General features: G+C 65.9%; 2 protein-coding genes across 2 annotated transcripts; one reads left to right on the top strand and one right to left on the bottom strand.

Annotated features, from left to right (window-relative positions):
- The first annotated feature begins 12,107 nt into the window (after positions 1-12,107).
- On the top strand, positions 12,108-16,644 carry OXA1L (OXA1L mitochondrial inner membrane insertase). The gene is made up of 10 exons (XM_078848278.1): positions 12,108-12,269; positions 12,660-12,779; positions 13,184-13,376; positions 14,311-14,454; positions 14,783-14,868; positions 15,068-15,232; positions 15,774-15,878; positions 15,975-16,137; positions 16,213-16,293; positions 16,407-16,644. The coding sequence occupies exons 1-10, from the start codon at positions 12,183-12,185 to the stop codon at positions 16,517-16,519; spliced, it is 1,257 nt and encodes a 418-aa protein (XP_078704404.1). The 5' UTR covers positions 12,108-12,182; the 3' UTR covers positions 16,520-16,644.
- Positions 16,645-16,961: 317 nt separating this feature from the next.
- SLC7A7 (solute carrier family 7 member 7) lies at positions 16,962-26,368 on the bottom strand. The gene is given in 13 exon segments (XM_078848277.1): positions 16,962-17,197; positions 17,660-17,843; positions 18,758-18,907; positions 19,635-19,755; positions 20,187-20,230; positions 20,232-20,267; positions 20,342-20,403; positions 20,406-20,464; positions 21,232-21,376; positions 21,847-21,972; positions 25,520-25,685; positions 25,687-25,997; positions 26,306-26,368. Coding segments are annotated over 12 exon segments (1,488 nt in total). The 5' UTR covers positions 25,996-25,997; positions 26,306-26,368; the 3' UTR covers positions 16,962-17,111.
- Positions 26,369-27,882: the final 1,514 nt, after the last annotated feature.

Below are 27,882 nucleotides of genomic sequence, written 5' to 3'. Positions count from 1 at the left end.
GGGAAGGGGAGGCAGAGTCAGTTCAGGACAGGCTGCCGCCATGTGGCCATTTCTCCCATTGCACCCACTCAAACCACAGGCCTCTTCAATACACCCGGCGTCCCCCGGGGCTCTTTAATGACCTGCTTTCACTTCCCCATCCACTGCCATCCATCGGTGTGAATCACAAAAACACCTCGGGGGCGGGGTCTGCGCCAGGCCTCCTGGGTTCTGCCCCCGTCTCGTGTTTTCCCCAGGAACTGAAGTTGGACCACGGGGGGTTGTATGTGGGGGTGGGAAAATGACTAAATGAGTGATACTGAGCAGTTGCCCACAGGGGAGGGATGAGAGTTCAGAGGGGGCCTAGGAGCCAGGACTCCTGGGTTCTTTCCCTGGCTCTGGGAGGGGAGTGGGGGGCTAGTGGTTGGAGGGTGGGGCAGGATCGAGGACTCCTGGATTCTTTTACTGGCTCTGGGAAGGGAGTGGAGTCTGGTGGTTACAGGAGGGGCTGGGAGCCAGGAGTCCTGTGGTCTTTCCCTGGCTTTGGAAAGGGAGCATAAGAATGGCCATACTTCGCCAGACCAAACGTCCATCTAGCCCGGTGTCCTGTCTTCCGACAGTGGCCAATGCCAGGTGCCCCAGAGGGAATTAACAGAACAGGGAATCACCAAGAGACCCATCCCCTGTCACCCAGTCCCAACATCTGGCAGCCCGAGCTCTGAAGCCACCTGGCACAGGGGGCTGCATCCCTGGCCAGCTTGGCCAATAGCCATCACTGGACCCAGCTTCCAGGAACGTGACTCACTGTGTGTCAAACCCCTTCTACTTCTGGCCTCAGCCCATCCCCTGGCAGTGAGTTCCACAGGTTAACTTGGCGCCATGGGAAGAAATATTTCCCTAGGTTTGTTTTAAAGCTGCCGCCTCTTCCTTTCATCGGGTGACCCCTAATTCTTGTGTTATGTGAAGGAGCAAATAACAAGACCATCATCACAGTCTCCGCCCCGGCCCTCTGCCATGGACCCACGGTCGCCCCTTCTCCCTTCCGAGCAGGCCCCGGCTTTGCCATCTCTCCTCACACGGAGCCCACTCCAGCCCCCGCAGCCTGGTTCTGGCCTTTCTCCCAGTGCCCTGGATCTGTGCGTGCGGGATGCCAGGGGTGGGCACTGGGATGCCAGGGGTGGGCACTGGGGTTTCCTGTCTCGTTCTCTCTCCTAACGCGCCGGGAGCTTTTCCGAGGGCGGCTGGGCAGCGAGCGGCTGTCTGCCGGGAATGAACCGTGGCTCCGAGATCTCTCGCGTGGCAGCAGCTAATTTAGCCCCCATCATTGTGTCTCTAGAGGGGGGGTATTTTTCCCATTGTACGTTACTTTGCATTTATCAGCACTGACTTTTGGGGCAGGTAGGAGGAGCCCGGACGCCTGGGTTCTGATTTTGGGAAGGGGAGACAGAGTCAGTCAGGAACCCAGGAGCTGCCTCATTTGTGGGCCTCTGCTGCCACCAAGTGGCCATTTCACCCATCGCACCCACGCTCAGCACAGGCCTCTTCGGCAACCCCAAAGGCCCCAGAGTGACCTGACTCTGTAATTAGCTCCTTTCACTTCCCCATTCGCTGCAGGCTCATTGGGGCGACCCACAAAAACAACTCGGGCGCAGGGACTCCTGGGTTCTGCCCCATCTCGTGTTTTCCCCAGGAATTGAAGTTGGGGGGGGGATCGAATTTATGGGGGGTGGCGGTTCGGAAAATGACTAAATTGTCAACACTGTGACCACAGGGGAGGGATGGGATCCTGGACTCCTGGGTTCTCAACTCAGCTCTGGGAGCGGGGTGGGGTTTAGTGGTTAGAGCAGTGGGGGCTGGGAGCCAGGACTCCTGGGCCCATCTGCAGTTGGAAAAGGGAGACCAGGTCCTGTTATGGAGCCAGGACCTGACTCCATCTTCGGCCTCTGCTGCCCGCTTGTGGCCGCATCTCACCACTGCCCCCAGTCTAAAATAAAGTCCTGTTAACTCAACCCCAGCCCTCAGGGGCCCTGCTGAGCCGTTGTCTCTTTGTCAGGCATAGGGCAGAGTCTCAGCCTGGGAGCCCGGACTCCTGGGTTCTCTCCCTGGCTCTGGGAGGGGAGTGAGGTGGGGTCTGGTGGTCAGAGGAGGGGCTGGGAGCCGGGAGCCCTGAGCTCTATCCCTGGCTTTGGGGAGAGAATATAACAATGGCCAGACTGGGTCAGACCCAAGGTCCATCTAGTCCAGTATCCTGTCTGCCAACAGTGACCAATGCCAGGTGTCCCAGAGGGAATGAACAGAACAGGGAATCCTGAAGTGATCCGTCCCCCCTCGCCATGCCCAGCATCTGGCAGTCAGAGCTTTGGGGACACCCAGCACAGGGGGCTGTGTCCCTGACCAGCTTGCCAAGAGCCATCGCTGGACCACACCTCCAGGAATGTGGCTCATTCTGTTTCAAACCCCCTTCTACTTCTGGCCTCAGCCCATCCCCTGGCAGTGAGTTCCACAGGTTAACTGAAATCCTGCCTGCTGGAAACCTGCTGCATGTTCATGAGCTCCCAGTTTGTGTCAGCCCTAGTCACAGTCTCCGGCCCAGCCCTCTGCCGTGGGCCCGCGGTCGCCCCTTCTCCCTTCTGAGCAGGCCCCGGCTTTGCCATCTCTGCTCACAGGGAGCCCACTCCAGCCCCCACAGCCTGGTTCTGGCCTTTCTCCCAGTGCCCTGGATCTGTGCGTGCGGGATGCCAGGGGTGGGCATTGGGATGCCAGGGGTCAGCAATGGGGTTTCCTGTCTCGTTCTCTCTCCTAACGCGCCCGGAGCTTTTCCGAGGGCAGCTGGGCAGCGAGCGGCTGTCTGCCGGGAATGAACCGTGGCTCAGAGACGTAGGAGGAGCCCGGATGCCTGGGTTCTCTCCCTGGCTCGGGGAGGGGAGTGGGCTGTATGGGGCAGGGGGGTAGGAGCCCGGACTCCTGGGTTCTTGGGTTGGGAAGGGGAGGCAGAGTCAGTTCAGGACAGGCTGCCGCCATGTGGCCATTTCTCCCATTGCACCCACTCAAACCACAGGCCTCTTCAATACACCCGGCGTCCCCCGGGGCTCTTTAATTAGCTGTTTTCACTTCCCCATCCACTGCCTGGCCCATCGGTGTGAATCACAAAAACACCTCGGGGGCGGGGTCTGCGCCAGGCCTCCTGGGTTCTGCCCCCATCTCGTGTTTTCTCCAGGAACTGAAGTTGGACCATGGGGGGTTGTATGTGGGGGTGGGAAAATGACTAAATGGGTGACACTGAGCAGTTGCCCACAGGGGAGGGATGAGAGTTCAGAGGGGGCCTAGGAGCCAGGACTCCTGGGTTCTTTCCCTGGCTCTGGGACGGGAGTGGGGGGCTAGTGGTTGGAGGGTGGGGCAGGATCGAGGACTCCTGGATTCTTTTACTGGCTCTGGGAGGGGAGTGGAGTCTGGTGGCTAGAGGAGGGGCTGGGAGCCAGGAGTCCTGTGGTCTTTCCCTGGCTTTGGAAAGGGAGCATAAGAATGGCCATACTTCGTCAGACCAAACGTCCATCTAGCCATCTAGCTTCCCAGCGGTGAGTGGGTGGCAGGAGGAGGTATCTCTCCCCCAAACCCCCTCACCCAGGCAACACGGTTGGGGCCGGGGTGAGGAAAGCAGAGTGGGCTGCTCCCGGCCCCCTGCTAATCCCCTGGGCCTGTGGGGCCCCCAAAGTGGCCCCCCCACAGCTCCTGCCTCCCAGACTCTGGGGCCCCACACAGCCCCCTCCCCCTGCGGGGGGCTGCATAGGACACCCATATGGCTAGGGACAGCCCTCTGTGTCAGACCACAGGTCTATCTAGCCCAGTGTCCTGTCTGCTGACAGTGGCCAGTGCCAGGTGCCCCAGAGGGGATGAACAGAACAGGGAATCACCAAGTGACCCGTCCCCTGTCACCCAGTCCCAGCTCCTGGCAGCCCAAGCTCTGGAGCCACCTGGCACAGGGGGCTGCATCCCTGGCCAGCTTGGCCAATAGCCATCACTGGACCCAGCTTCCAGGAACGTGACTCACTGTGTGTCAAACCCCTTCTACTTCTGGCCTCAGCCCATCCCCTGGCAGTGAGTTCCACAGGTTAACTTGGCGCCATGGGAAGAAATATTTCCCTAGGTTTGTTTTAAAGCTGCCGCCTCTTCCTTTCATCGGGTGACCCCTAATTCTTGTGTTATGTGAAGGAGCAAATAACAAGACCATCATCACAGTCTCCGCCCCGGCCCTCTGCCATGGACCCACGGTCGCCCCTTCTCCCTTCCGAGCAGGCCCCGGCTTTGCCATCTCTCCTCACACGGAGCCAACTCCAGCCCCCGCAGCCTGGTTCTGGCCTTTCTCCCAGTGCCCTGGATCTGTGCGTGCGGGATGCCAGGGGTGGGCACTGGGATGGCAGGGATGGGCACTTGGGTTTCCTGTCTCGTTGTCTCTCCTAACGCGCCCGGAGCTTTTCCGAGGGCGGCTGGGCAGCGAGCGACTGTCTGCCGGGAATGAACCGTGGCTCCGAGATCTCTCGCGTGGCAGCAGCTAATTTAGCCCCCATCATTGTGTCTCTAGAGGGGGGGTATTTTTCCCATTGTATGTTACTTTGCATTTATCAACACCGACTTTTGGGGCAGGTAGGAGGAGCCCGGACGCCTGGGTTCCGATTTTGGGAAGGGGAGACAGAGTCAGTCAGGAACCCAGGAGCTGCCTCATTTGTGGGCCTCTGCTGCCACCAAGTGGCCATTTCACCCATCGCACCCACGCTCAGCACAGGCCTCTTCGGCAACCCCAAAGGCCCCAGAGTGACCTGACTCTGTAATTAGCTCCTTTCACTTCCCCATTCGCTGCAGGCTCATTGGGGCGACCCACAAAAACAACTCGGGCGCAGGGACTCCTGGGTTCTGCCCCATCTCGTGTTTTCCCCAGGAATTGAAGTTGGGGGGGGGATCGAATTTATGGGGGGTGGCGGTTCGGAAAATGACTAAATTGTCAACACTGTGACCACAGGGGAGGGATGGGATCCTGGACTCCTGGGTTCTCAACTCAGCTCTGGGAGCGGGGTGGGGTTTAGTGGTTAGAGCAGTGGGGGCTGGGAGCCAGGACTCCTGGGCCCATCTGCAGTTGGAAAAGGGAGACCAGGTCCTGTTATGGAGCCAGGACCTGACTCCATCTTCGGCCTCTGCTGCCCGCTTGTGGCCGCATCTCACCACTGCCCCCAGTCTAAAATAAAGTCCTGTTAACTCAACCCCAGCCCTCAGGGGCCCTGCTGAGCCGTTGTCTCTTTGTCAGGCATAGGGCAGAGTCTCAGCCTGGGAGCCCGGACTCCTGGGTTCTCTCCCTGGCTCTGGGAGGGGAGTGAGGTGGGGTCTGGTGGTCAGAGGAGGGGCTGGGAGCCGGGAGCCCTGAGCTCTATCCCTGGCTTTGGGGAGAGAATATAACAATGGCCAGACTGGGTCAGACCCAAGGTCCATCTAGTCCAGTATCCTGTCTGCCAACAGTGACCAATGCCAGGTGTCCCAGAGGGAATGAACAGAACAGGGAATCCTGAAGTGATCCGTCCCCCCTCGCCATGCCCAGCATCTGGCAGTCAGAGCTTTGGGGACACCCAGCACAGGGGGCTGTGTCCCTGACCAGCTTGCCAAGAGCCATCGCTGGACCACACCTCCAGGAATGTGGCTCATTCTGTTTCAAACCCCCTTCTACTTCTGGCCTCAGCCCATCCCCTGGCAGTGAGTTCCACAGGTTAACTGAAATCCTGCCTGCTGGAAACCTGCTGCATGTTCATGAGCTCCCAGTTTGTGTCAGCCCTAGTCACAGTCTCCGGCCCAGCCCTCTGCCGTGGGCCCGCGGTCGCCCCTTCTCCCTTCTGAGCAGGCCCCGGCTTTGCCATCTCTGCTCACAGGGAGCCCACTCCAGCCCCCACAGCCTGGTTCTGGCCTTTCTCCCAGTGCCCTGGATCTGTGCGTGCGGGATGCCAGGGGTGGGCATTGGGATGCCAGGGGTCAGCAATGGGGTTTCCTGTCTCGTTCTCTCTCCTAACGCGCCCGGAGCTTTTCCGAGGGCGGCTGGGCAGCGAGCGGCTGTCTGCCGGGAATGAACCGTGGCTCAGAGACGTAGGAGGAGCCCGGATGCCTGGGTTCTCTCCCTGGCTCGGGGAGGGGAGTGGGCTGTATGGGGCAGGGGGGTAGGAGCCCGGACTCCTGGGTTCTTGGGTTGGGAAGGGGAGGCAGAGTCAGTTCAGGACAGGCTGCCGCCATGTGGCCATTTCTCCCATTGCACCCACTCAAACCACAGGCCTCTTCAATACACCCGGCGTCCCCCGGGGCTCTTTAATTAGCTGTTTTCACTTCCCCATCCACTGCCTGGCCCATCGGTGTGAATCACAAAAACACCTCGGGGGCAGGGTCTGTGCCAGGCCTCCTGGGTTCTGCCCCCGTCTCGTGTTTTCCCCAGGAACTGAAGTTGGACCATGGGGGGTTGTATGTGGGGGTGGGAAAATGACTAAATGGGTGACACTGAGCAGTTGCCCACAGGGGAGGGATGAGAGTTCAGAGGGGGCCTAGGAGCCAGGACTCCTGGGTTCTTTCCCTGGCTCTGGGAGGGGAGTGGGGGGCTAGTGGTTGGAGGGTGGGGCAGGATCGAGGACTCCTGGATTCTTTTACTGGCTCTGGGAGGGGAGTGGAGTCTGGTGGCTAGAGGAGGGGCTGGGAGCCAGGAGTCCTGTGGTCTTTCCCTGGCTTTGGAAAGGGAGCATAAGAATGGCCATACTTCGTCAGACCAAACGTCCATCTAGCCATCTAGCTTCCCAGCGGTGAGTGGGTGGCAGGAGGAGGTATCTCTCCCCCAAACCCCCTCACCCAGGCAACACGGTTGGGGCCGGGGTGAGGAAAGCAGAGTGGGCTGCTCCCGGCCCCCTGCTAATCCCCTGGGCCTGTGGGGCCCCCAAAGTGGCCCCCCCACAGCTCCTGCCTCCCAGACTCTGGGGCCCCACACAGCCCCCTCCCCCTGCGGGGGGCTGCATAGGACACCCATATGGCTAGGGACAGCCCTCTGTGTCAGACCACAGGTCTATCTAGCCCAGTGTCCTGTCTGCTGACAGTGGCCAGTGCCAGGTGCCCCAGAGGGGATGAACAGAACAGGGAATCACCAAGTGACCCGTCCCCTGTCACCCAGTCCCAGCTCCTGGCAGCCCAAGCTCTGGAGCCACCTGGCACAGGGGGCTGCATCCCTGGCCAGCTTGGCCAATAGCCATCACTGGACCCAGCTTCCAGGAACGTGACTCACTGTGTGTCAAACCCCTTCTACTTCTGGCCTCAGCCCATCCCCTGGCAGTGAGTTCCACAGGTTAACTTGGCGCCATGGGAAGAAATACTTCCCTAGGTTTGTTTTAAAGCTGCCGCCTCTTCCTTTCATCGGGTGACCCCTAATTCTTGTGTTATGTGAAGGAGCGAATAACAAGGCCCTCATCACAGTCTCCGCCCCGGCCCTCTGCCATGGGCCCACGGTCGCCCCTTCTCCCTGCCGAGCAGGCCCCGGCTTTGCCATCTCTGCTCACAGGGAGCCCACTCCAGACCCCGCAGCCTGGTTCTGGCCTTTCTCCCAGTGCCCTGGATCTGTGCGTGCGGGATGCCAGGGGTGGGCATTGGGATGCCAGGGGTCAGCAATGGGGTTTCCTGTCTCGTTGTCTCTCCTAACGCGCCCGGAGCTTTTCCGAGGGCGGCTGGGCAGCGAGCGGCTGTCTGCCGGGAATGAACCGTGGCTCCGAGATCTCTCGCGTGGCAGCAGCTAATTTAGCCCCCATCATTGTGTCTCTAGAGGGGGGGTATTTTTCCCATTGTACGTTACTTTGCATTTATCAGCACTGACTTTTGGGGCAGGTAGGAGGAGCCCGGACGCCTGGGTTCCGATTTTGGGAAGGGGAGACAGAGTCAGTCAGGAACCCAGGAGCTGCCTCATTTGTGGGCCTCTGCTGCCACCAAGTGGCCATTTCACCCATCGCACCCACGCTCAGCACAGGCCTCTTCGGCAACCCCAAAGGCCCCAGAGTGACCTGACTCTGTAATTAGCTCCTTTCACTTCCCCATTCGCTGCAGGCTCATTGGGGCGACCCACAAAAACAACTCGGGCGCAGGGACTCCTGGGTTCTGCCCCATCTCGTGTTTTCCCCAGGAATTGAAGTTGGGGGGGGGATCGAATTTATGGGGGGTGGCGGTTCGGAAAATGACTAAATTGTCAACACTGTGACCACAGGGGAGGGATGGGATCCTGGACTCCTGGGTTCTCAACTCAGCTCTGGGAGCAGGGTGGGGTTTAGTGGTTAGAGCAGTGGGGCTGGGAGCCAGGACTCCTGGGCCCATCTGCAGTTGGAAAAGGGAGACCAGGTCCTGTTATGGAGCCAGGACCTGACTCCATCTTCGGCCTCTGCTGCCCGCTTGTGGCCGCATCTCACCACTGCCCCCAGTCTAAAATAAAGTCCTGTTAACTCAACCCCAGCCCTCAGGGGCCCTGCTGAGCCGTTGTCTCTTTGTCAGGCATAGGGCAGAGTCTCAGCCTGGGAGCCCGGACTCCTGGGTTCTCTCCCTGGCTCTGGGAGGGGAGTGAGGTGGGGTCTGGTGGTCAGAGGAGGGGCTGGGAGCCGGGAGCCCTGAGCTCTATCCCTGGCTTTGGGGAGAGAATATAACAATGGCCAGACTGGGTCAGACCCAAGGTCCATCTAGTCCAGTATCCTGTCTGCCAACAGTGACCAATGCCAGGTGTCCCAGAGGGAATGAACAGAACAGGGAATCCTGAAGTGATCCGTCCCCCCTCGCCATGCCCAGCATCTGGCAGTCAGAGCTTTGGGGACACCCAGCACAGGGGGCTGTGTCCCTGACCAGCTTGCCAAGAGCCATCGCTGGACCACACCTCCAGGAATGTGGCTCATTCTGTTTCAAACCCCCTTCTACTTCTGGCCTCAGCCCATCCCCTGGCAGTGAGTTCCACAGGTTAACTGAAATCCTGCCTGCTGGAAACCTGCTGCATGTTCATGAGCTCCCAGTTTGTGTCAGCCCTAGTCACAGTCTCCGGCCCAGCCCTCTGCCGTGGGCCCGCGGTCGCCCCTTCTCCCTTCTGAGCAGGCCCCGGCTTTGCCATCTCTGCTCACAGGGAGCCCACTCCAGCCCCCACAGCCTGGTTCTGGCCTTTCTCCCAGTGCCCTGGATCTGTGCGTGCGGGATGCCAGGGGTGGGCATTGGGATGCCAGGGGTCAGCAATGGGGTTTCCTGTCTCGTTCTCTCTCCTAACGCGCCCGGAGCTTTTCCGAGGGCGGCTGGGCAGCGAGCGGCTGTCTGCCGGGAATGAACCGTGGCTCAGAGACGTAGGAGGAGCCCGGATGCCTGGGTTCTCTCCCTGGCTCGGGGAGGGGAGTGGGCTGTATGGGGCAGGGGGGTAGGAGCCCGGACTCCTGGGTTCTTGGGTTGGGAAGGGGAGGCAGAGTCAGTTCAGGACAGGCTGCCGCCTAGTGGCCATTTCTCCCATTGCACCCACTCAAACCACAGGCCTCTTCAATACACCCGGCGTCCCCCGGGGCTCTTTAATTAGCTGTTTTCACTTCCCCATCCACTCCTGGCCCATCGGTGTGAATCACAAAAACACCTTGGGGGCGGAGTCTGAGCCTGGGAGCCAGGACGCCTGGGTTCTCTCCCTGGCTCTGGGAGGGAAGTGGGGGCTGTTGGTTAGAGGAGGAGCTGGGAGCCAGGAGTCTTGTGGTCTATCCCCGACTTGGCCAATAGCCATCGCTGGACCCAGGAACATGGCTCATTGTGTGTCAAAACCCTTTTGGTCTCACATGATCCCCTGGCAGTGAGTTCCACAGGTTAACCATGTGGCGGAGGAAGAAATACTTCTCTACATTTGTTCAGTTCATCGGGCGACCCCTGGTTCTTGTGTTATATGAACGGCCCTAGTCACTGTCTCTGCCTCAGGTTTACAGCCCTCTGCCGTGTCTTCTGCCCACTGAGCAGTCTGGCACCGTATCCTCTGCCCTCAGACGGAGGCCGCTCCGGCCCCTGCAGCATTTTATTCCCAAGGGTCCCAGACTCACCTGAGACTCTGTCATTAGCTCTCAGAGCAGCAGCTGTGTTAGTCTGTATCCGCAGAAAGAACAGGGGGACTTGTGGCACCTTAGAGACTATTTGAGCATAAGCTTTCTTGAGCTACAGCTCACTTCATTGGATGCATACAGTGGAAAATACAGTGGGGAGATTTATATACACACAGAACATGAAACAATCGTGCTGCTTCCCTCTTTTGGTTTTAGACCTTTAGGAGACGTCTCCCCTGGTCTACTCGGGCCCAGGCCTTAGCCTGCAAATCTCATTGGTGGCTGAAAGTCCTGGGTTCCTGTTCTGCCAAGCTCACAGGACCGGTGAGGCTTCACACACTGGCAGGACTGGAAACGTGAGGAGAGACGCTGGTGGGACCACATATCGGAGGTGCCTCCCAGCGCTGGAGCAGCTCCCAGGCCTGATGCCCCCCTGCAGGGTTCTTATCTCCATCTAGCTGAGGCATAGGGAATCTGTGGCAGGAGCAGGGAATTGAGCCCTGTCTTGGGTTAGTGCCAACCCCTAACCACTAGCCCATGCTTCCTCTCAGATACCCCAGCCACTGGATGCAGCACTGAGGTGGGATTTGATAGCTGCTTTCAACTACCTGAGAGGGGGTTCCATAGAGGATGGCTCTGGACTGCTCTCAGTGGTAGCAGATGACAGAACGAGGAGGAATGGTCTCAAGTTGCAGTGGGGGAGGTTTAGGTTGGATATTAGGAAAAACTTTTTCACGAGGAGGGTGGTGAAGCCCTGGAATGCGTTCCCTAGGGAGGGGGTGGAGTCTCCTTCCTTGGATATTTTTAAGGCCCGGCTTGACAGAGCCCTGGCTGGGATGATTTCGTTGGGGATGGTCCTGCTTTGAGCAGGGGTTGGACTAGAACCTCCCGAGGTCCCTTCCCAGCCCGGGTTCTAGGATTCTGTGATTCTAGCGGGTGTTACCCCAGAGTGACCAGGCCAGGAGAGCTATTACCAGCCGGGGGGGTTGTAGTGATAATCAAGGCGGGCCATTTCCAGCAGGCGACAAGAACAGCTGAGGAAGGGGGAACGGGGGGGGGAATAAACCAGGGGAAATAGTTTTACTTTGTGTAATGACCCATCCACTCCCAGTCTCTGTTCAAGCCTAAGTTAATTGTATCCAGCTTGCAAATTAATTCCCGTTCAGCCGTCTCTGGCCGGAGCGGGTTGCTGAAGGTTTCTGTTGGGGACTCGCCGGTCTGGGGCCCGCGGCCGGGGCGGTGGACGTGCCCCCGCCTGGGGTGGGGCTGTGCCAGTCCCCGGCGTCCGGAGTGTGTCCCGGAGTCTCCGGCGCCGGGAGGGTCCGGCTGGCCAGCGGGCGTGGCGGGGGCATTGCGGGAGCCCGGACTCCTGGGTTCTCTCCCCGGCCCTGGGAAGGGGGAGGGGGCCGGTCCCTTTAAGACCGGTATAAGTCTGAGGTCACATTTTGGGGACACATCCAATATGGCTGCCTCCAGGGCGCCCTCAGGCCGGTGGCCGGCGAGGGGCCCCCTTGCCCTCACCTAAAATGGCCTCAAGAGTCCTTTGCCAAAATTAAATATGGCTGCCGCCATGCACCCAAAGGCACATCTGCGCAGGGCAGACCACACTCAAAATGGCCGCCACCCCTGCCCTTAGCCACGCTTTGCCACATTCACTATGGCTGCCGGCGGACATCCGGTCAATGGAGGCGTTGCCCTTTCTCCATATGGCCGCCTTTGGTAACAAATCATGTGACCATGCCTTCAGCCAACATGGCCGCCTTCCGAACACGCACGCGCGCCAGCCCTTTCGCATCATGGTTGCCTCTTCAGAGTACTGGGACGCTGCCCTCATTCAATATGGCTGACACACGCCGCGGACGGACGCCGCCAGCCAGGACGGCGCCCACGCCCACGCGTACGCGTTGCCGGGTTGTTGCCACCATCGAAGATGGCCGCTGCCCATAATCCGGAGGTGGGGATACTGCCCGCACTCAAGATGGCGCCTGGCTGTACCAACACGTGATGCGTGCCCATAAACAACATGGCTGCGCTCGCTTCGCCACGGCGTCGCATGCACCACTGCGCTGGCTCAGAAGGCGGGCGCGCGCCGGGGGGCGGCTCCTCCCCGGGAACATGGCGGCTTGTGCGGCTGCGAGGCGGGGCTGGCGCCGGCTGGGACCCCCGGGGCTCGTCCCGCTCCTCAGGGGGCTCCACACGCAGGTGGGATCCGGGGGCACCCTGTGACGTCACAGCGGTCATGACCTTAGGGAAGCGGGGCGGGGGGACCCCGGGGGTCACGTGGTCTGGGGCTTGGGACCCGCCGCCGCTGTCATCTCGGTGCTTTAGAGGTCGAAGGTCGTGACCTCTGAGGTGGGGGAGCACGAGGGGTCCGCGGGCATGACCCCGCTGGTGACGACACGGAAAAGGGAAAGACACGCCCCCTTGGGGCTTAACTTGCGATCAGCCTGGGGTCAAAGGTCATGGGGTCAAAGGTCTGGGAGCAGGGGTCGTGACCCTCCCCTCGGGGTTCACAGGTGACCAGGGGGAGCCCTGATGCTTGGCATGACGAGGTCAAAGGTCACCGATCCCTTCCCCCTTTTCTCCCCCTAGGTCTACAGGGGCGGGGCCCCCTCTGCCTGGCTCCATGGAAACGCCCCGCGTGGGGCTCCCCTGCGCCCCCGACTCACCCTGCGGCCGCCCCCGGCCCGGTGCCAGAGCAGCGCGGCCCAGGTGAGGGGCTGCGGGTCGGGAGTGAGGGGCAGCGGTGGATGGGGGGGCAGGGCTGGGCTGGCAGGGGGCTGCGGGTCGGGAGTGAGGGGCAGCGGTGGGGGGGGCAGGGCTGGGCTGGCAGGGGGCTGCGGGTCGGGAGTGAGGGGCAGCGGTGGATGGGGGGGCAGGGCTGGGCTGGCAGGGGGCTGCGGGTCGGGAGTGAGGGGCAGCGGTGGATGGGGGGGCAGGGCTGGGCTGGCAGGGGGCTGCGGGTCGGGAGTGAGGGGCAGCGGTGGATGGGGGGGCAGGGCTGGGCTGGCAGGGGGCTGCGGGTCGGGAGTGAGGGGCACTTTTGGGGCAGGGCCAGGCTGGTGCTGTGGGTTGAGAGCGAGGGGTGCCTCTGTCTCATTGTCTTCTCTCCCCAGGTACTGCCCCCCGCGGCTGCTCCGCCCCCAGCCCTGGGGGGCACGGTGCCCGGGGGGGAGCTGGCGGAGGTGCCAGAGCTGGGGCTGGCAGAGCTGGGGCTCGGCTCCTACACGCCCGTGGGGCTGATCCAGAACCTGCTGGAGTTCCTGCACGCCGACCTGGGGCTGCCCTGGTGGGGCGCCATTGTGGCCGGTGAGGGGCATGCTGGGATAGCGGGGCGCTGGGCGTCACCCCCAGGTCCGGAGAGAGCTACCAACAATGCACTGTGGGTAACACTCCCCCCCCAAAGTATGGGGGCAGCCTGTGCAGTGCATTGTGGGTAATCCTATCTCCCCCACCAGGCCCGGGGGAGGTCTGCCCATTGCCTTGTGGGTAACGCTCTCTTCTCCAGGCACGTGGGGGGCGCGCTGCCCGGTGCCTTGTGGGTAACGCTCTCTTCTCCAGGTACGGTGGCGGCGCGCTGCCCGGTGCATTGTGGGTAACGCTCTCTTCTCCAGGCATGTGGGGGCGCGCTGCCCGGTGCATTCTGGGTAACGCTCTCTTCTCCAGGCACATGGGGGCGCGCTGCCCGGTGCATTGTGGGTAATGCTCTCTTCTCCAGGCACGTGGGGGGCACGCTGCCCGGTGCATTGTGGGTAATGCTCTCTTCTCCAGGCACGTGGGGGGCGCGCTGTCTGGTGCATTGTGGGTAACGCTCTCTTCTCCAGGCACGTGGGGGCGCGCTGCCCGGTGCATTGTGGGTAACGCTCTCTTCTCCAGGCACGTGGGGGCGCACTGCCCGGTGCCTTGTGGGTAACGCTCTCTTCTCCAGGCACGTGGGGGGCACGCTGCCCGGTGCATTGTGGGTAACGCTCTCTTCTCCAGGCACGTGGGGGGCGCGCTGCCCGGTGCATTGTGGGTAACGCTCTCTTCTCCAGGCACGTGGGGGCGCGCTGCCCGGTGCATTGTGGGTAACGCTCTCTTCTCCAGGCACGTGGGGGCGCGCTGCCCGGTGCATTGTGGGTAACGCTCTCTTCTCCAGGCACGGTGGCGGCACGCTGCCCTGTGCATTGTGGGTAACGGTCTCTTCTCCAGGCACGTGGGGGCGCGCTGCCGGGTGCATTGTGGGTAACGCTCTCTTCTCCAGGCACGGTGGCGGCACGCTGCCTGGTCTTCCCGCTCATCGTGAAGGGGCAGCGAGAGGCCGCCAAGCTGAACAACCACCTGCCTGAGATCACCCGGCTCACGCAGCGCATGCAGGACGCCAAGCGCTCCGGCAACCAGTTTGAGTGTGAGGGCTGGGGGCGGAGCCAAGGGAGGGGGAGGGACCTGGGGTGGGTGGGGAGATAAAGGGGATGGAGACAAGGGATGGGGGTAGAAATTTGGCAGGAAGTGGGTGGAGTCAGCAAGAGGGGGAGGAGCCTGAGGGTTGAAGGGTGGAGTCTAGAGCCAAGGGCGGGGCTTGGGAGCCAGGAAGGTGACGCCTGGGGTCAAGCCTAAGGGCCTCCGAGATAGTGCAGACATTGGGAGGGGGAGGAGCTTGGGGGCTTTAGGGGAGGGGGTTTGTGGAGGGCTGAGAGATCAGAGCCGAGCCCCTAACTCCCCCTTCCTCCCCCCAGTCTCCAAGTTGTATTCGGAACTGAATCTGTACCAGAAGGCCCACGACGTCAACCCCCTACGGGGGTTCCTGGTGCCCCTCGTCCAGGTAAGGCTCCGCCCCCTGCCTAAGGCCCCGCCCTGCCCCTCACTGCTGACCCGCAGCCCCCTGCTAGTCCAGCCCCGCCAGTGCCCCTCACTCACGACCTGCAGCCCCTGCTAGCCTGGCCCTGCCGGTGCCCCTTACTCCCAACCCACAGCCCCCCATCTCTCCATGGCTCTGACCCTCGTCTCTGCCCCTGCTCCAGGCCCCCGTCTTTATCTCCTTTTTCATCGCACTGCGGGAGATGGCCGCCCTGCCCGTGCCCAGCATGCAGAGCGGCGGCCTGGCGTGGTTCATGGATCTGACGGCAGCCGACCCCCTCTACGTCCTGCCCCTCGTCGTCACCGGCACCATGTGGCTTATCCTGGAGGTGAGCCTGGGGGGGGGGGGGTGCGGTAGTGTAGGACCTACACGAAACAAGGGAGCCAGGAGCTGGCTGTAAACGGGCGAAGGGCAGGACTGTGCTCATTACGCTGGAGCGCCCCCACTGCCTGGGAGAGGGATGAAAATAATATAGGACCTACAATAAAGAAAGAGCGGTGGGGCTCCTGTAAACGCACTGGGAAGGGAAGTGGGGGGTGAAGGGCGGGGCTCTGCTCTCGCACTCCTGGCTGGCCAGCAGAGGAATGACGATCGCGTAGGACCTACAGTAATATGCTAGAAAGGATCATAAATAACGGGCCAGTTGGCGGCCGTACCCAGCTGGCCAGGGCAGGACAGTAATAGTGTAGGGCCTACAGGAAACAACGAGCCAGTTGGCTGCTCTGGCCTGGGGTGTTACAAGAATACTAGAGGGCCTACAGGAAACGAGCCTCAGTTGGGTTGCTTTTCATTTGGTGGGGGCATCTCTGGGGGTGGCGCCTGTCTCTAACCCTGTCCCCTATGTGTTCCCCCCCCCCCCCCCCCGGCAGCTGGGGGCGGAGTCCGGGGTGGACAACCCCAACCTGAAGGTGATGAAGACGGTTTTCCGGGTGATGCCGCTGGTGATCCTGCCACTGACCATCAGCTTCCCCACGGTGAGAGCCTCGTGGGGGGGAGAAGGACGGAGGGGGGAGGGGGCCTGGCCCCGATCTCCCCCCGGCACCCACCTGACACTGCCCCGTCTCCCCCAGGCCGTCTTCACCTACTGGCTGACATCCAACCTGTTCTCCCTGGCGCAGGTCGGGCTCCTGCGGGTCCCGGCCATCCGCGCCCGGCTCCGCATCCCCGACCGCGTCCAGCATGACCCGGCCCTGCTGCCCGCGCGCCAGGGCTTTGTCCAGAGCCTGCGGGCCGGTGAGTGACCCGGGGGGGCGGGGGAGGAGGGCTCAGCACAGGCGGGGGCTAACCCCTCCCTCCCGTCCCGCGCAGGCTGGAAGGACGCCCAGCTGGCCCAGCAGCTGCAGGAGCGCGAGCGGCGGGTCAAGAATCACCTCGCCCTGGCCGCAAAAGGTCCGTGCCCCCCCCCCCCCAACCCCTGCAACTATGGGACCCCCCTGCATGCTCGGGCCACTGCCCCAGAGGGGTGTCCCCCCCACCCCATCTCACCCCATCTCTCCCCCTAGGACCTCTGCGCCAGACCTTCTCCCACAACCCCTTGCAGCAGAAGGAGGGTGGGGCCAGTAGCACCAGCTCCAGCCCCCGCCCAAAGAGGCCCTGGCAGGACACGCTGGGCTGAGACCTGCCCCACAGACATCGCTGGACCCCCAGGACCTCAGAACCGCCACCAGTGGGCACCCACCTCTCCCCAATCCGGACTCTGCTCAGGGGGTGGGTCTGAGCCAATAAAGGACTCATCACCCACCCGCTGGTGCCATTGGAATCTGCTTGGGAGGTGGGGGGTAGGGTTGGAGACCCCTCTACTACTGGGGGGCAGGGGAGTGCGCAGACTGAGGTCTTGTTGGGGGGAGCGTGCGGGCGAGATTGAGGGGCTCGTTCCCAGGTTGGGGGACAGGAGGCAGAAGGGGCTATGGGGCAGGAGAGAGGCAGGGAGCACAGTGCATGGGGGGAACTGGGAAGCCAGTGGTGGGGCAGAGGAGGAGGAAGGGGATCTCCGGGGGGAGAGGTGGGGTTCTCTGGGGGAGGCCAGGGAGCGGACAGATGACACCCGGAGCCGGCTGTGACTGGAGTGATGCTGGTTTATTGGTAGCAGCTGCTTCCGGGGCAAGGGCGGGGCTGGTGGTGCCCCGACACCAGGGCCGAGGGGGCCAATAAATTAAAGAGGAGTGGGTCTGGGGGGGAGGGAAGGTGCCCCTTCCCCACTGGCTCCGTCACTGGGATTTGGGGCGACTGTCGTCAGGGTCCAGCTCCGTCACCACGGCCCGGCACAGCAGCTGGATGTGGCGGGAGACGCCGGCTGCAGAGAGAGCGGGACAGTTAGTGGGGGCTGTGGGTCAGGAGTGAGGGGCATAGTACGGCTGGGGGGGTCCAAGGCTGGGCTAGCAGGGGCTGCAGGTCAGGAGTGAGGGGCACCGGGCTGGGCTGGCAGGGGCTGCGGGTCAGGCGCGGGGGGCGCCAGGGGGGCTGCGGTCGGGAGCGAGGGGGGCCGGGGGGCTGCGGGTCGGGAGCGTGGGGGGCCAGAGGGTTGCGGGGGGTGCTGGCGGGGCTGGGGGGCTGCGGGTCGGGAGCGGGGGGGGCCGGCGGGGCTGGGGGGCTGCGGGTCGGGAGCGTGGGGGGCCGGGGGGGTTGCGGGTCGGGAGCGGGGGGGGCCTGGGGGCTGTGGGTTGGGAGCGGGGGGGGCCGGGGGCTGCGGGTCGGGCGCGGGGGGGGCCGGGGGGTTCTGGGTTGGGAGTGGGGGGCACCGGCGGGTCTCACTCACCCACGGCCGCCCGCAGCCAGCGGGGCCGGCGGGTGTCCGGGCTCCGCACCAGCAGGAAGTAGACGGGCAGCCCTGAGAGCGCGATGCCGATGCCGATGAGCGAGTTGAGGGGGTCGGTGTAGAGCGGGACGGCCACCAGGAACACGGTGCACAGGCAGAAAAACAGCGGGAAGACGATGCTCAACTGGGGAGACAGCCAGGGGGTGAGCGGCCGCCCGGGGCACGGCGGGACCGGGGGGCGAGGGGAGAGCGGCCGCCCCGGGGCACGGCGGGACCGGGGGGGCGAGGGGAGAGCGGCCGCCCCGGGGCACGGCGGGGCCGGGGGGCGAGGGGAGAGCGGCCGCCCCGGGGCACGGCGGGGGGCGAGGGGAGAGCGGCCGCCCCGGGGCACGGCGGGACTGGGGGGCCAGGGGGTGAGCGGCCGCCCCGGGGCACGGCGGGACCGGGGGGGCGAGGGGAGAGCGGCCGCCCCGGGGCACGGCGGGACTGGGGGGCCAGGGGGTGAGCGGCCGCCCCGGGGCACGGCGGGACCGGGGGGGCGAGGGGAGAGCGGCCGCCCCGGGGCACGGCGGGACTGGGGGGCCAGGGGGTGAGCGGCCGCCCCGGGGCACGGCGGGACCGGGGGGGCGAGGGGAGAGCGGCCGCCCCGGGGCACGGCAGGGCCGGGGGGCGAGGGAGAGAGCGGCCATGGCGGGGCCGGGGGGGCGAGGGGAGAGCAGCCGTGCCCGGCGGCGGGACCGGGGGGGCGAGGGGAGAGCGGCCGCCCCGGGGCACGGCAGGGCCGGGGGGCGAGGGGAGAGCGGCCATGGCGGGGCCGGGGGGGCAAGGGGAGAGCGGCCGCCCCGGGGCACGGCGGGGCCGGGGGGCGAGGGGAGAGCGGCCGCCCCGGGGCACGGCGGGGCCGGGGGGCGAGGGGAGAGCGGCCGCCCCGGGGCACGGCGGGGCCGGGGGGCGAGGGGAGAGCGGCCGCCCCGGGGCATTGTGGGCCAAGAAGGGAGCCCATGGGGGAGACGCTGCCCCAAGGCATTGTGGGATGGGCAGGGAGTCAGAGGGGGAGACACTGCCCCCAGAGGATTGTGGGAGGGGGTGGGGCCTTACCTTGAGTGGGCGGGGCCTGTCGGGCTCCTTCCAGCGCAGGTAGAGCTGCCCGGCGATGGACAGGCCCACGAAGAACCAGTAGCTGAAGCTGTAGTAGTTGATGAGCTGGAAGATGTCCTCCACGCAGAGATAGACCAGAGCCATGGCCCCCTGGGAGAGGGGGAGACCCCCCTCAGGGAGATGGACTGACCCAAGGGGGACACACCCCTCCCAAGACAGGGCGATGGACTGACCTTTGGGACAACCCTCCCCATTGGGGGTAATGGGCTGACCCACAGGAACACACCCCCCCTTAGAGACAGGGCAATGGACTGATCCGTGGGATAGTGCCCCCCCCATCAGGGGCATGGATGGACTGTCCCAAGGGATGCCCTCAAGCGTGGGTGGTGGAGGGAATGGACTGACCTGACTCCTGCCCCCACTAGCTCAGGCAAATGGATTTTCCCATTGCATTCCACAACCCCTGGGCCTCCAGGAAAACTGGACTCTTCCAGGGTGTGAAATCTGCCCTTGTGGGGTGGTGTCTCCCATAACCCATCGTGGTCTGTAGTCTGTCCCTTTCCCCCACCCTTGCCCCTAGCCGTGATCTGGCCCATGGGTATGATCGGTCCCATGGCAAACCCTGGGGGATGGTCTGGCCCGTCGCCACAGCTGTGGTCTATCCATGCCCCCCCGTGGGGAATGGTCCGTCCATGGCTCCTGACGTGGTCCATCCCATACTCCCCCATGGGGAATGGTCCATCCCGAGGCCCCAGCCGTGGTCCATCCCATACCCCCCCATGGGGAATGGTCTGGCCCGTGGCCCCAGCCGTGGTCCATCCCATACCCCCCCACGGGGGATGGTCCATCCCGCGCCCCCCCGGCGCGTGGGGCTCACGTTGAAGAGCAGGGCCGGCACGGGGGTGAATCGCTCCACGTGGATCATGCAGAGGGCGTCGGGCAGGTGCCCCTCCCGCGAGCCCACGAAAAACAGCCTGGGGCAGAGCAGAGTGTCAGGGGGTGTGGGGTGCAGAGGGGCTGGGGGTCGTGGGGGTGGGGGGCACTCAGGGTCTGGGGGTCATGGGAGGGGGATGCCAGGGGCTGCGGGTCAGGGGTGGGGGGCACTGTGGGGCTGCACTGGGGGCTGCGGGATGGGGGCACAGAGGGGCTGCAGGGTGGGGGGCAGGGGGTGCCGGGGGGCACTGGGGGGCTGCAGGTTGGAGGCAGAGGGCTGCAGGACGGGGGCTGCGGGGTGGGGGAGCTGTGGGGCGTGGGGGCACTGGGGGGCTGCAGGTCGGAGGCAGGGGGCACTGGGGGCCGTGGGACGGGGACTGGTGGGGGTTGCGGGGCAGGGGGGGCTGCAGGTCCGAGGCAGGGGGCACTGGGGGCTGCGGGGTGGGGGGACCTGGGGGGCGGGGGGGCACCTGGAGGCGGGCGAGGATGGAGGCGTTCAGTCCCCCCGAAGCAGGACAGGGCCACGGCCAGGGGGATGGTCCCAGTTGAAGATGCCGAAGACACGGTCGGCGAAGCTCTGTGGGGAGACGGGGGGTGAGAGCCCGGCCGGGGGGTCCCCCCACGCCCTGCCCCCCGCCCCCCGCTACTCACCACAGCCACGGCGTCGCTGGCCAGCAGCTCGCCGGGCGCCAGCACCGTGTAATAGGCCACGTGGTCAGCAGGTAAATGGCCGTCACCACCGGCATGGAGACCCCGATGGCCAGCGGCAGGTTCCTGGGGCCGGAGCCAGGTCAGAGCTGGAGCCTCGCAGCTGGTCAGCCCTGGCCCCCCCGAACCCCTCACCTCCCTCCCTGGCCCCCCACGAACCCCCTCGCCTCCCGCCCCCCCCATGTACCCCCTCGCCTCCCCGTCCCTGCCCCCCCATGAACCCCCCCTCGCCTCCCAGCCCGGCCCCCACAGCCCCTCCTCACCTCCCAACATGCCCCCCAAGTCCCCTCCCACCCCGGCCCCCCCCACACCTCCCCATCACCTCCCAACCCGACTCCTGCATAGACCCCCCTCCAACCTCCCAAACCAGCCCCCCATGGACTCCCCACGGGCCCCCTGCACTCACCTCCCAACCCCCTCAGTCCTTGCAACTCACTGACCCTGGGGCGTCCCAATGAGGAGCCCCCGGTCCAATCCCCGAGGCAGCTTGGGGGCCAACATGCCAGGTGGGGAGTTAAACACCCCGCAAATGAACTGGGGCAACAAAGCGAAGGGAAAGCCAAGACCCTTCTTCCTGGAGCAGCCCCCCTCTGCTCCCCAGTCACGGGGGGGGGCCCCATGGCTCCAGGCCACACCCCCTGCCCCACAGGCTGGGGGACGGGTCAAGTCCCAGCTCAGTAGTGGCAGGGAGGATCTATGGGGCAGGCTGAGGATGGGTCATGCACCAGCTCAGCGGGGGCAGATCTATGGGGCAAGCTGCAGGGGTGGGACCGGTCCAAGCTCAGCGGGCCAGATCTGTGGGGCAGGCCCGGCCCCCAGGGAGCAGCACCCACCTCTCGGGGTCCTTGATCTCCTCAGTGACGAAGTTGAGGGTGTCCCAGCCCGAGTAGGAGAAGAGGGCCGAGTAGAGGGCCAGGGCCAGGTCCCCCACGGCCAGCGAGGAGCCCGCGAAGGGGTCAGCGAAGTGCTCGGAGTGTCCTGCAGGGGGAGGCAGGGAGTCGGCCGGCTGGGGGGCACGGGCAGGGCTGTGGGGGGCACATGCTGTGGGTCGGGGGGTGAGGGGCGCCGGGGGCTGTGGGCCGGGGCTGAGGGCCCCCGGGGGCAGGGCCAGCAGGGGGTGAGGGCCCCTGGGGGCAGGGCCAGCAGGGGGTGAGGGCCCCGGGGCGGGGCTGAGGGGCCCCGGGGGCAGGGCCAGCAGGGGGTGAGGGCCCCCGGGGGCAGGGCCGGCGAGGGGCCCCGGGGCGGGGCTGAGGGGCCCCGGGGGCAGGGCCAGCAGGGGCTGAGGGCCCCCGGGGGCAGGGCCGGCGAGGGGCCCCGGGGCGGGGCTGAGGGGCCCCGGGGGCAGGGCCAGCAGGGGCTGAGGGGCTCCGGGGGCAGGGCCGGCGAGGGGCCCCGGGGCAGGGCTGAGGGGCCCCGGGGGCAGGGCCGGGGGGCACCGGCTGCCCTACCCTGTGCCAGGCGCACGACGCCGGCGACGATCACGGCCAGCAGCGCCAGCAGCTTGGCGTAGGTAGAGACGTCCTGCACCCGCGTCCCCCATTTCACGTAGGCGCAATTAACGAACGTCAGGAGACCTGGGGGGACAAGAGAGCGTGAGACCCCCTGAGTCGCCCCAGAGCCCCCTGCACGCCCCGGATGCCTGGGTTCTTTCCTGTCTCCCAGAGAGGAGTGGCGGCTCGTGGTTAGAGCGGGGCATGGGGGCTGGGAGCCAGGACTCCTGGGTCCTCTCCCTGGCGCTGGGAGGGGAGTAGGGGCTGGTGGGTCAGAGCAGGGGGCCCTAGGAGCCCGGACTCCTGGGTCCTCTCCCTGGCGCTGGGCCCCACACCCCTCCCTGTTGTTTTCCTCCACTTCCCGTCAGCCTTGATCTTTCCCCAGGCGTGTTGTGACTGGGAGACTCATAAACCCGGCTGGACCCGGCCCGGGGGAGGGGGGGGCCAGTGCCCCCCCCCCCGCCATCCTGGCGCTGGGCCCTGGGGGCTGGGCCGAGCACCGGGGGCAGCCAGGGACATGGCCAGAGATTCCTGCCCCTCTCCGGCTGGGCCCAGACACACCCGCCCCACGGCCCCCCACGGGCCCAGCCCTGCCCCCACCCGCCCCCCATGCCCCTCACTCCCGTCCCATGGCCCCCTACGGGCCTGGCCCTGCCCCCCACCCGCCCCCCACTCCCGCCCCACAGCCCCCCACGGGGCCGGCCCTGCCCCCCACCCCCACCCCATGGCCCCCCACGGGTCCCTACGGGCCTGGCCCTGCCCCCCACCCACCCCCCATTCCCCTCACTCCTGACCCACGGCCCCCCACGGGCCTGGTCCTGCCCCCCACCCGCCCTCCATGCCCCTCACTCCTGCCCCACGGCCCCCTCCCGCCCTGGCCCTGCCCCCCACCCGCCTGCCATGCCCCTCACTCCCACCCCGCAGCCCCCTCCCGGCCTGGGCCTGCCCCCCACCCGCCCGCCATGCCCCTCACTCCCACCCCACAGCCCCCTCCCGGCCTGGCCCTGCCCCCCACCCGCCCGCCATGCCCCTCACTCCTGACCCGCAGCCCCTGCCGTCCCAGCCCCCCATGCAGGCCCGCGTGACGGGGTGGTGCAATGTGGGGGCCTGACTTGGCGTTTTCCGGCAGCTGGATCCGGCAATGAATCCCCGACTCAGCAGCGGGGCCATCAGCCGAGCCCAGCCCACAACCCCCTGCCCCCCGTGGGCTCAGCCGGCCGGACAGAGCCCCACACTCGCCAAGCCCAGCATCCCTCCGCCGCGGGCTCAGAGTGCGGGCTGGGAGCCAGGACGCCGGGGTTCCTTCTCTGCCAGTGGGGGTTTCCTACAGGGTTGGAGGAGTCCAAGGAGCGAGACTGGGCCAAAGGGCGAGTGACAGCCAGAGCGGAGGAGGAGAGAGAGAGAAGATGATGCCCCACACTCCTGCCCCGCAGTCCCCTGCCCCCCCAGCCCTGCCGCTGCCCCTCACTCCTGCCCCGCAGCCCCCTGCCCCCCCAGCCCTGCCGCTGCCCCTCACTCCTGCCCCGCAGCCCCCTGCCCTCCCAGCCCTGCCGCTGCCCCTCACTCCTGCCCCGCAGCCCCCTGCCCCCCCAGCCCTGCCGCTGCCCCTCACTCCTGCCCCGCAGTCCCCTGCCCCCCCAGCCCTGCCGCTGCCCCTCACTCCTGCCCCGCAGCCCCCTGCCCTCCCAGCCCTGCCGCTGCCCCTCACTCCTGCCCCGCAGCCCCCTGCCCCCCCAGCCCTGCCGCTGCCCCTCACTCCTGCCCCGCAGCCCCCTGCCCTCCCAGCCCTGCCGCTGCCCCTCACTCCCGACCCGCAGCCCCCAGAGCCCTGCCGCTGCCCCTCACCCCCTGCCCCGCAGCCCCCTGCCCCCCGAGCCCTGCCACTGCCCCTCACTCCTGCCCCGCAGCCCCCTGCCCCCCGAGCCCTGCCACTGCCCCTTTCTCCTGACCCACAGCGCCCTGCCCCCCGAGCCCTGCCACTGCCCCTCACTCCTGACCCACAGCACCCTGCCCCCCCAGCCCTGCCGCTGCCCCTCACTCCCACCCCGCAGCCCCCTACCCCCCGAGCCCTGCCGCTGCCCCTCACCCCCTGCCCCGCAGCGCCCTGCCCCCCGAGCCCTGCCGCTGCCCCTCACTCCCACCCCGCAGCCCCCTACCCCCCGAGCCCTGCCGCTGCCCCTCACTCCCACCCCGCAGCCCCCTACCCCCCGAGCCCTGCCGCTGCCCCTCACTCCTGACCCACAGCCCCCTGCCCCCCCAGCCCCGCCGCTGCCCCTCACTCCTGCCCCGCAGCCCCCAGCCCTGCCGCTGCCCCTCACTCCTGCCCCGCAGCCCCCTGCCCTCCCAGCCCTGCCGCTGCCCCTCACTCCCGACCCGCAGCCCCCAGAGCCCTGCCGCTGCCCCTCACCCCCTGCCCCGCAGCCCCCTGCCCCCCGAGCCCTGCCACTGCCCCTCACTCCTGCCCCGCAGCCCCCTGCCCCCCGAGCCCTGCCACTGCCCCTCACTCCTGACCCACAGCGCCCTGCCCCCCGAGCCCTGCCACTGCCCCTCACTCCTGACCCACAGCCCCCTGCCCCCCCAGCCCTGCCGCTGCCCCTCACTCCTGCCCCGCAGCCCCCTGCCCCCCCGAGCCCTGCCACTGCCCCTCACTGCTGCCCCGCAGCCCCCTGCCCCGCCGCTGCCCCTCACTCCTGCCCCACAGCCCCCTGCCCTCCCAGCCCTGCCACTGCCCCTCACTCCTGACCCACAGCGCCCTGCCCCCCGAGCCCTGCCACTGCCCCTCACTCCTGACCCACAGCCCCCTGCCCCCCCAGCCCTGCCGCTGCCCCTCACTCCCACCCCGCAACCCCCTACCCCCCGAGCCCTGCCGCTGCCCCTCACCCCCTGCCCCGCAGCGCCCTGCCCCCCGAGCCCTGCCGCTGCCCCTCACTCCCACCCCGCAGCCCCCTACCCCCCGAGCCCTGCCGCTGCCCCTCACTCCCACCCCGCAGCCCCCTACCCCCCGAGCCCTGCCGCTGCCCCTCACTCCTGCCCCGCAGCCCCCTGCCCCCCCAGCCCTGCCGCTGCCCCTCACTCCTGCCCCGCAGCCCCCAGCCCTGCCGCTGCCCCTCACTCCTGCCCCGCAGCCCCCTGCCCTCCCAGCCCTGCCGCTGCCCCTCACTCCCACCCCGCAGCCCCCTACCCCCCGAGCCCTGCCGCTGCCCCTCACTCCCACCCCGCAGCCCCCTACCCCCCGAGCCCTGCCACTGCCCCTCACTCCTGCCCCGCAGCCCCCTGCCCCCCGAGCCCTGCCACTGCCCCTCACTCCTGACCCACAGCGCCCTGCCCCCCCAGCCCTGCCGCTGCCCCTCACTCCCACCCCGCAGCCCCCTACCCCCCGAGCCCTGCCGCTGCCCCTCACCCCCTGCCCCGCAGCGCCCTGCCCCCCGAGCCCTGCCGCTGCCCCTCACTCCCACCCCGCAGCCCCCTACCCCCCGAGCCCTGTCGCTGCCCCTCACTCCTGACCCACAGCCCCCTGCCCCCCCAGCCCTGCCGCTGCCCCTCACTCCCGCCCCACAGCCCCCCCATGCCCAGCCCTGTCCCCCCCCAGCCCTGCCGGTGCCCCTCCCTGCGGCCCCCAGCCCCCGCTCACAGATGCAGACGGCGGCCAGCAGGCGGTGGGCGGCGTAGGGCCCCGGGCAGCTGGGGAAGACGGGCTGCACCATGTAGCTGGCGAAGGTGAGGGCGATGACGGCCTGGCTGGTGGGCTCGATGATGAGGAGGGAGGCCCAGAGGCGGACGAAGGCCGCCAGCCCCCCCGAAGGCCTCCAGGATGTAGGCATAGCTGGCCCCCGACTTGGTGACGGTGGTGCCCAGCTCGGCGTAGCACAGCGCCCCGAAGACGGAGAAGAGGCCGCCCACGGCCCACACGGCCAGCGCCAGCCCATAGGAGGCGCTGTGCAGGAGCACCCCCTTGGGCGAGACGAAGATGCCCGACCCGATCATGTTGCCCACGATGAGGCAGATGCCGCTCAGCAGCGAGATCTCCCGCTGCAGCTTGACGGGGGGCTCCGGGGGGCTGGCGGGCTCCTGCGGCGGGGCCGGGGCGTAGTGCGGGGTGGGCGCCATGGCTGCAGAGGGGAGAGAAGGGGTTAGGGTGGGGGGGCGCAGGATGGGACATGGGGCCTTTGCCCTCTAGGGGGCGCCAATCTCATCAGACAGCCCCCCAGCAGGGAGATAGGGGAGAGGGGAAACGGGGGGGCTAGTGCGTTAGAGCAGGGGGCTGGGAGCCCGGACTCCTGGGTTCTCTTCCCCAGCTCTGTGAGCGGAGTGGGGGCTAGTGGGTAGAGCAGTGGGGCTAGAAGCCAGGACTCCTGGGTTCTCTCCCAGCTCTGCGGGGGCGGGAGGCGAGGCCCCAGGGCTCTGCACAGACACTCACCGCTCCTGGCACGTTCCCCTCCGTCCCCTCGCAGAAAGAGGAAGAGCCGGGAGGGGCAGAGACTTTAACTTGACAAGGGGGGGCTGGGCCCTGGGCCGGGTCCAAGGTCCCTGGAGGGGAGCCAGCAGCGTGACAGGGGAGATAAGTGCTGCGAGCTTCCCCCGCACCTGCTGCGAGCTTCCCTGACAATGCCCCCATACTGCAAGCTGCGCCCACTGCGAGCCCCCATGCTGCAAGCTTCCTCCTCCAACAGTGCCCCACCACTGTGAGCTTCCCCCCACCCATGCTGCGAGCTTCCCCCTCACTGCGAGCTTCCTTGACATTGCCCCCCAAGCTGTGAATTTCCCTGACAGTGACCCCACACGCTGTGAGCTGCCTCCTCCAACAGTGCCCCCCTATGCTGCAAGCTTCCTTCAAGAGTGCCCCCCTATGCTGCAAGCTTCCCCTAACAGTGCCCCCATGCTGCGAGATTCCTCCTCCAACAGTGCCCCCATGCTGCAAGCTTCCCCCCTGACAGTATCTACACGCAATGGGGACATTTGCACCCATAGCTGGGGATCAAACCCAGGAGTCCAGGCCTGTGAGGCTCATTGGCGTCCTCATTAATAATTAGCCAAAAGTTAATAACCAATGAGTCAAACTATTAATTATGTGACCTCTGACCCTGACTTTGCCCTGCCCCCTCCCCCACTCACAGGGAATGGGAAGGGGGCAGAAAAGGGACCCAGGCATTCAGGGATACTGGACAGAGAACCAAAGAATGGCCAGGCAGGGTCAGAGCAACGGCCCAGCCAGCCCCGGCTCCAGGCTGCCAACAGACCAGGGCAATTATCCAGGGATTCACCCCGAGCTCTGGGGCCATCTGGCGCAGGGGGCTGCGTCCCTGACTAGCTTGGCCAATGGCCGTCGCTGGACCTGGCTTCCAGGAACGTGGCTCCTTGTGTGTCAAACCCCCTTCTACTTCTGACCTCAGCCCATCCCCTGGCAGTGAGTTCCACAGGTTAACTGAAATCCTGCCTGCTGGAAACTGCTGCATGTTCATGAGGCCCACAGTTCGTGTCCACCCTAGTCACAGTCTGCCGTGGCCCAACGCACTGGATCCACCCAGCAGGAACCCCGGCGTCCGGGCTCTGAGCCCAGGCTGAGACTGGGCAGAACTCACTTCATCTCGGGGGGACGGGAAGGAGAGTCCGCGAATTGACTCTTCTGGCTTCCCGTGGATACACTTTCCCGTGGATACCTCTACAGCAAACAGGGAAAGATTAAGAATGAGCTCTCAAAAATGGATACTCTCATAAAGAACCAACCTTCCACACAAACTTCACTCTGAGATAGCGCGTCTAAAACTAGACAAGCCATTTACAACGCACACTTTGCTTCTCTACAAAAGAAAAAAGACACTAAACTTTCTAAACTACTACATGCTACAAGGGGCCACAGCAATGGTTCCCTCACCCCACCTAGCAATATTGTTAACCTATCCAACTATACTCTCAGCCCAGCAGAAGCAGCTGTTCTATCTCGGGGACTCTCCTTCTGCCCCTCCACCCCCACGAACATGATACAGTTCTGTGGTG

The sequence above is a fragment of the Lepidochelys kempii genome, chromosome 13 (genome assembly GCF_965140285.1).
Source record: "Lepidochelys kempii isolate rLepKem1 chromosome 13, rLepKem1.hap1, whole genome shotgun sequence".
Lineage (NCBI taxonomy): Eukaryota > Metazoa > Chordata > Testudines > Cheloniidae > Lepidochelys > Lepidochelys kempii.
Note: the sequence above shows the minus strand (reverse complement) of the source record. Positions and strands in the feature narration are given on the sequence as shown.

Excerpts from the sequence above, each read along its gene's own strand:
- OXA1L (XM_078848278.1), top strand. The coding sequence starts at position 12,183 with ATGGCGGCTTGTGCGGCTGCGAGGCGGGGCTGGCGCCGGCTGGGACCC. Across the intron at positions 12,270-12,659 it reads TCAGGGGGCTCCACACGCAG|GTCTACAGGGGCGGGGCCCC; the intron begins GTGGGATCCGGG and ends TTCTCCCCCTAG. Across the intron at positions 16,294-16,406 it reads CCTCGCCCTGGCCGCAAAAG|GACCTCTGCGCCAGACCTTC; the intron begins GTCCGTGCCCCC and ends CTCTCCCCCTAG.